This window comes from Rhinolophus ferrumequinum, chromosome 5 (assembly GCF_004115265.2).
Source record: "Rhinolophus ferrumequinum isolate MPI-CBG mRhiFer1 chromosome 5, mRhiFer1_v1.p, whole genome shotgun sequence".
Classification (NCBI taxonomy): domain Eukaryota; kingdom Metazoa; phylum Chordata; class Mammalia; order Chiroptera; family Rhinolophidae; genus Rhinolophus; species Rhinolophus ferrumequinum.
Window position 1 is genome coordinate 85,404,857 of NC_046288.1, and position 6,000 is coordinate 85,410,856.

At 61.0% G+C, this 6,000-nt stretch overlaps 1 protein-coding gene across 2 annotated transcripts in view; it reads left to right on the top strand.

The window, feature by feature from the left end:
- SH3TC1 (SH3 domain and tetratricopeptide repeats 1) overlaps nt 1-5,352 on the top strand; it is a 44,848-nt gene extending 39,496 nt beyond the window's left edge. For both annotated transcript variants that reach the window (XM_033106654.1, XM_033106653.1), the window contains exons 17-18: nt 855-1,051; nt 4,221-5,352. In XM_033106654.1, the coding sequence (XP_032962545.1) occupies nt 855-1,051; nt 4,221-4,478 (455 nt within the window). In that variant the 3' untranslated portion in view covers nt 4,479-5,352. The remainder of the gene's footprint in view (nt 1-854; nt 1,052-4,220) is intronic.
- The last annotated feature ends 648 nt before the right edge of the window (nt 5,353-6,000 follow it).

The following is a 6,000-nucleotide window of genomic DNA, read 5'->3' on the forward strand; positions in this document are numbered from 1 at the left end:
CTGCCCTCTCCTGTGAGGCTGGGCTGAGCTGGGCTGCAGCCCTCCTTCCCGTCCCTGCCTGGGCCAGTGTGGATTCTCTCAGAAACATCACGCTTGCTGCGTGGCTGGACTTCCTTTGCCAGCTGTGCGGCCTCCTCCATGAGGCCAGCCAGTGCGCCCGCGTTGCAGGCTTCTCACAGGTCCCTGAACACACCGGCTGCATGCTGTCCCTTCCCCTCTCTCAGCCAGTCCCTGCTGTTCCCTGGCTGGAGAAACCCCAGCCCCCTTTCCAGAAGCCGGTCTCCGGCTGCCGAGTATCCCTCTGTCTGGCACCTAACTGTGCTGTCCCAGGCCGTCGTCCTCCCCCAGAGACAAGGAGCCCTGAGAGGGCTGGGCACACAGTAGGTGCGCAGCGTGGTCTGTGTGCAGGCCCCACAGCGCTGGCCTGAAAGGGGAGGGTCCTGGACACAGCCTAGGCTGGTGATGCCAGAGGATGGGGTGGGGGCTGCTGCTGCTGCTGCTGATACCCCAGGAGGGTCACATGTCACGTCTGAGGTTGACCCGAGCCATGGTGCCTACGAGTGCACAGACTGCATGACTTTTGGGGTCTCCTACTCAGAAACATGTGTCCCACCCACATGGCTATGTGCAGGCTCGGAGCTGGGGCCTCCAAATCCTCAACTCTGCCCCACCCCCAAGGTAGACAGGGAGCAGGCATTATAAGGTCCACTTTACAGGTGGGAAAAGTGAGTCTGGATGTGGGAAGTGACTGGCTGGAGCTTGGAGGTGGCTTTGGCATGGGTGCTCCCGACGGGCCTGTGCCCCCACCGCCCCACACAGTGTGTCCTCACGTGTGCCCCCGCCTGTGTCCCCAGGGGACCGGCTGAACGAGCGAGTGGCCTACCACCGGCTGGCCGCCCTGCACCACCGGCTGGGCCACGGCGAGCTGGCCGAGCACTTCTACCTCAAGGCGCTGTCGCTCTGCACCTCGCCCCTGGAGTTCGACGAGGAGACCCTGTACTACGTGAAGGTGTACCTGGTGCTCGGGGACATCATCTTCTACGACCTGAAGGTGGGCGGAGAGAGAGGAGGCAGGGCTGGGTGGGACCTGCACCCGGACCCCAGAGGCCTGGGCCCACGTCGTCCTCCAGCGTCCCTTCCCGTGGTCTCCCGGGAGCTCCGGGCCTGGCTGTGCAGAACGGGCAGAGTCAGCATACTCTCTGAGCTCTCACAAGGGCCGGGCCCTGCTCTTCAGAGCTCAGGGTCCGTGGAGGAGGCTGACATGTGAACAGACGACGGCAGCCACCGAGTAAAGGACACAAGGGCATGTAGTCAGGGGGCCTCCTGGAGGAGGGGACTGCAAAGCTGAGCCTGGACAGTCAAGCAGGAAGTAGCTACAAAAATGTGAAAGGGGGGAGATGACTTTGGGAGGGGAGGGAGGAGTCACCATTATCCCCAGACACCCACGATGCAAGATGGAACCCAAATCCTGGCACCTCCTCCAGGAAGCCTGCCAGTCTGTACAGAGCTCTTCCTGGGATCCTGAGATACCTTGAATCCACACGTCACCTGGTGGGGCAGGAACAATCACCCCATTTCTCAGAAGGAAACCTGGGCTCAGGATAGGATGCGACTACCCCAGGTTTCCAAGCAGGGACATCACTCCAGGAAGTCAGGATGAGTCGCTGCCCTGTCAGAGCTGGGCCAGCATCCCCCAACCTCCTCCTAGCGGCCCTGGCTGTGTGCTGGCGACACTTACTGGTCAGATATGGTCACTCTGGCCTTCTGCCATGTCAGAGGCAGGCAGTGGTGTCCCGTAGACAGTGGTGACCCCTGCAACTGAGCTTTACTGTGGTTAGGTTCTTTGTGATCCAAGCTCTGAGCCATCCAGAATCTGTATCATCCAGGCTCTGAGCAATCCAGGCTCTGTGTGATCCAGGCTCTGTGCCACCCAGTTTCTGTGCTTCCCGGCTCTGTGCCAGGCGGGCTGTGTATAGTCTAGGCGCTCTGTGATTCAAACTCTATGTGGTCGGCTCTTTGCGTGCTCTACTGTGAGGCGGGAGCTGGTGCCCACGCAGGACTGGGAGGACACAGGCGAGGCATGGCTCCTGACTGAGGTCAGGGTAGGAGCAGCGTGGAAGGGCTCTCGCACCTGAGACCGTGCGGCCCCACGACCTCACAAAACTGAGATTCCACTGCCCCATGACCTGCGACCTGCGACCTGGGCACACCCCGTCAGTGCCCACCCTCCCAAGCCAGGCCTTCCTCTGTGTGGGGCAGGGCTGCGGCCAGCCTCACCCCAGCTCTGTCTGCCGGGAGCCGTCTGCTGTCTGTGACGTGGCCTCACCGTGTACCCCTGGCCCCTGGCTGGTCTGAGGAGGAGGCTGCAGTGCATGCATCCCCCACCCCCCAGGATCCACATGACTGACTACCAAACAGTTCAACACAGGAAGGGAAAACGAAGGCTGAGGAGGTGAACTGACTTGCCCAGGATGGGGTGTGGGGAACCAGGCCTGGGGGAGCCCCAGGGTCTGAGATGAGCCAGCATTCAGTGGGGACAGGGGCCTCTCTCTCCAGTCAGCTGAGAGGCCACGATCCCGGCCCAGCAGCTGGGGGCAAGGGGCAAGGAACTCTGCTCCCTTCCGAAAGGGCTCCCTGCCCACAGCCACGCCATGACAGTTCTGTCAGCGCCAGGCCTGCCTACCAGCTGGGCGAGACCGGAACTTCCTCAGGGGCCACCGGCCAACCTCTCGCCCTCCTCCACGTAGCCAGGAGGGAAAGAGGTCCCTGCACGCCCTGTGCGTGACCCACGGGCTTCTCTGCGCAGGACACAGAAGGGAAGGAAAAAGACGGGTGGACAGGGCCCCCGAGTGCTGCCCAGAGGCAGGGGGTCCACAAGTACCTTTGCTGATGGTCTCACTGAAATGGGTCATTGTTCGCCTGGGGTGGCGTGTCATCGCTGAGAGCAAGGTTTGGAATGGGACAGATTTGGGTGTGGTCCTGAGCCTGCCAGCCACTAACTGCTCCACGCACACGTGCACGCGAATGCACACATAGGCACACACGTACACTCCACCACCACCACCACCCCAACCACACATTTTGGCCAATTCCCTCTGTTTCGTTGGGATGTACCTCCTCTAGGAAGCCCTCCCAACCTCAGGCTGAGTCAGGTGCCACCCAGGGCTCCACAGCCTGCTGGGCTTCCCTCTGCCACAGCCCCAGACACCCGCTGTGGTCACTTGTCCCCAGAGGCAGCGTGGGTCTGCCCTGCACAGCATCCAGCACCTGGTAGGGGCCGGGGGAGTGTTGGTGAGACTGCTGCACGTACCTGCTTTTATTTCCTTTTGGTTCCTTGCTCTGTGTGGGGCAGTGAGGAGCCAGGGCTGCTGAGCTCAGACTTTGTCCTCCGTCCTGGAGAGCCATCATAAGCAGGGGACGGACAGGCCTGGTTTGGGATTTAGAGCGGGTCCCTCTGGTAACCTGGGTATGGGGGGAGAGACCTGGGCAGAAGCTGGGGTGGGAGAGAGGAGTCAGGGCGGGGAGAGGGGCATTGGACCTGGGATGATGGGTTCAAGGCAAAGATGCATCTGCAATGGGAACAGATGTCCTGGGGATGTCCTGCTCTGTCACAATGTTAGGGAATGTTGTGAGGAGCTGAGAGCTGAGCCTGGCCCATGGAGGGTTCCGGACATGGTGGCATCAGTGTGGACGTGGGGCAAGAGAGAGACGAGCCGTGGTGGCCCTAGGCTGGGGTGGGTTCTGCAGTGGGCTCTTAGAACAGCAGTCAGACCCCCCCCAGCCCAAGGCGAAAGCTACAGATGTCCTCCAGGTGGGTGGGAGGCCCCAGGGCTGAGGGGGAAGAGGCATCCGGCAGGAGCCACGGGCATGGACTACAGGCTTCGAAGCCCTGGCTCTGGGGGGCCCAGAGCGCAGAGGGACCCGGGTTAGCCAAAATGCCTGTCCAGAGCCACGCAGACTTCCAGGTCCGAGCCCGGACATGAGGCCGAGTCCACCTTCAGGCAGCCCCACTGGAGCAGGTGGGCTCCTCCCAGGAACACATCCAGGGGCTGAGGCCACAGGGGCCTGTCCCTGGCCCCAGGGCGGCCCGCCTGCCACAGGCCATAGGTGGGGTAACCTGTGTAAGGTGGAGATGATGGGGGGTGGGCAGGCTGCGCCTGCCGCCCTGCCCCGGGGTCAAGCAACATGGAATCTGGTTAGAGACCACTTCTCCCCTGCAGGACCCATTTGACGCAGCAGGCTACTACCAGCTGGCACTGGCGGCGGCCGTGGACCTGGGCAACAAGGAGGCACAGATGAAAATCTACACGCGCCTGGCCACCATCTACCACAACTTCCTGCTGGACCGCGAGAAGTCCCTGTTCTTCTACCAGAAGGCCAGGACCTTCGCCGCCGAGCTCAACATCCGCAGGGTCAACCTGGCCCCTCAGCGGTGCTGGGGGCGGGCAGCCTGGCTGGTGCCCGGCCACCCGTCCTGAGGGCCCGTCCTCCAGCGAGTGGGTCCCTGTCTGCCTGAGGGCCCTGTCCTCTCAGGACTGGGCCGTGCTGGCTCCTTTTCCTGGACACAGAGGCACGAAGGGAGGGACCGAGTAGCAATAAGTGTGCTACAGGAGCCTCCTTGCGTCCGCGGCCCTCTTCCCTGTTAGCCTCCAGGGAGTGTCCCGGGGGCCACTCTGCTGCTGCACCCTGTCCGCAGGTATGAGCAGGAAGGCTGTGAGTCCCACAGACGCAGGCCGGGTCCCCTGCCAGCCACTCACGGCGTGGCGTTGGGCAAGTCACGCCCCTCAAACCCCCGTTTCTTGCCTGTCTGCGGGAGATGGTCGTGGAATTCCCTGGGTGTCATTTCCCTTCCCACAGTCCCCGCTGAGTGTCCAGCACTATACTCGGCCTTTAATCTTCAAACCGCCCTGCGACGTTGGGATTGTTATCATCCCTGTTTACAGCTGAAGAAACGGAAGCACAGAGAGGTTAGGTGCCTTACCCACCATCACACAGCAGGTAGGGAGGGCAGAGCTCCAGAGCTCAGCACAGGAAGCACCCTGCCAGCCTGCCAGCCTGCCTGGAGGGATAGTGGAGTCCACTGCCGAGTGAGTGTATTTAAAAGTTCATCTGGGCCGCCTACCCCCGCCCTCCCCACCTGCTCCGCCTGCCCACCGTCCCGCAGCGACGAGCCAAGGGCCAGGAAGGAACCCAGGCATCCCTCGTTGAAATCCTCTCCCTGATTTACTGGCAGGGAAACCAAGGCTCAGAGAGGTTGTGGGTGTCTTGGTTCTCACCCACCAGCACTATTCCAAGCTCCTTTTTCTTTATTTTGTTAATGAGGTGAAATTCACATGACATAAAATTAAACATTTAAAGTGACTGATTCAGTGGCGTTTTTGTTATTCAGTGTTGTGCAACCACCACCCCTGTTTAGTTCCAAAACATTGCCATCACCCCGGAGACCTGTACCCATAAAACAGTCACTTCTCATTCTCCCTCCCCCAAGAACCTCATTTAACAGAAGAGGAAATTGACGCCTGGAGAGGGACTTGCTGGTGGGACAGAGCCCTAATTCAGTCCTGCATTTGGTTCTGTGCCCAGGACAAGTGTCAGGGCCCAGAGTCCTCGGGGAGGAGGATGGGAGCTCCATCCATCCTTCCTTCCTCTGGTCCTAGGGTACCTGCAGCCCCAGAACCTGGCCCCGTTCAAAGGCTGCCGGCAGGCCCCTTAGTCCTCTCCAACCAGGGGGCAGCAGAGAGCTTTCCAGAACTCGTGCCTCCTGAGGAAGGAACTAGTCCCTGCAGAGCTGCTGACAAACTTTCTAACTTTGACCTCAAACTGCCCTCTCTGTGGCTGGATCTGAAAGTGGGGAAGATGCACCATAATTGAAAACATGAAGGCCCGATGACTCGCGCTGGGTGCAGCAGGAAGTGCCCTTCTCAATAATCCCGAGGACACACATCTCTAAGGTCATTGACCGGCCAGGCAGCCCCAGGCCTGGCCCTGCAGCCTCGAGGA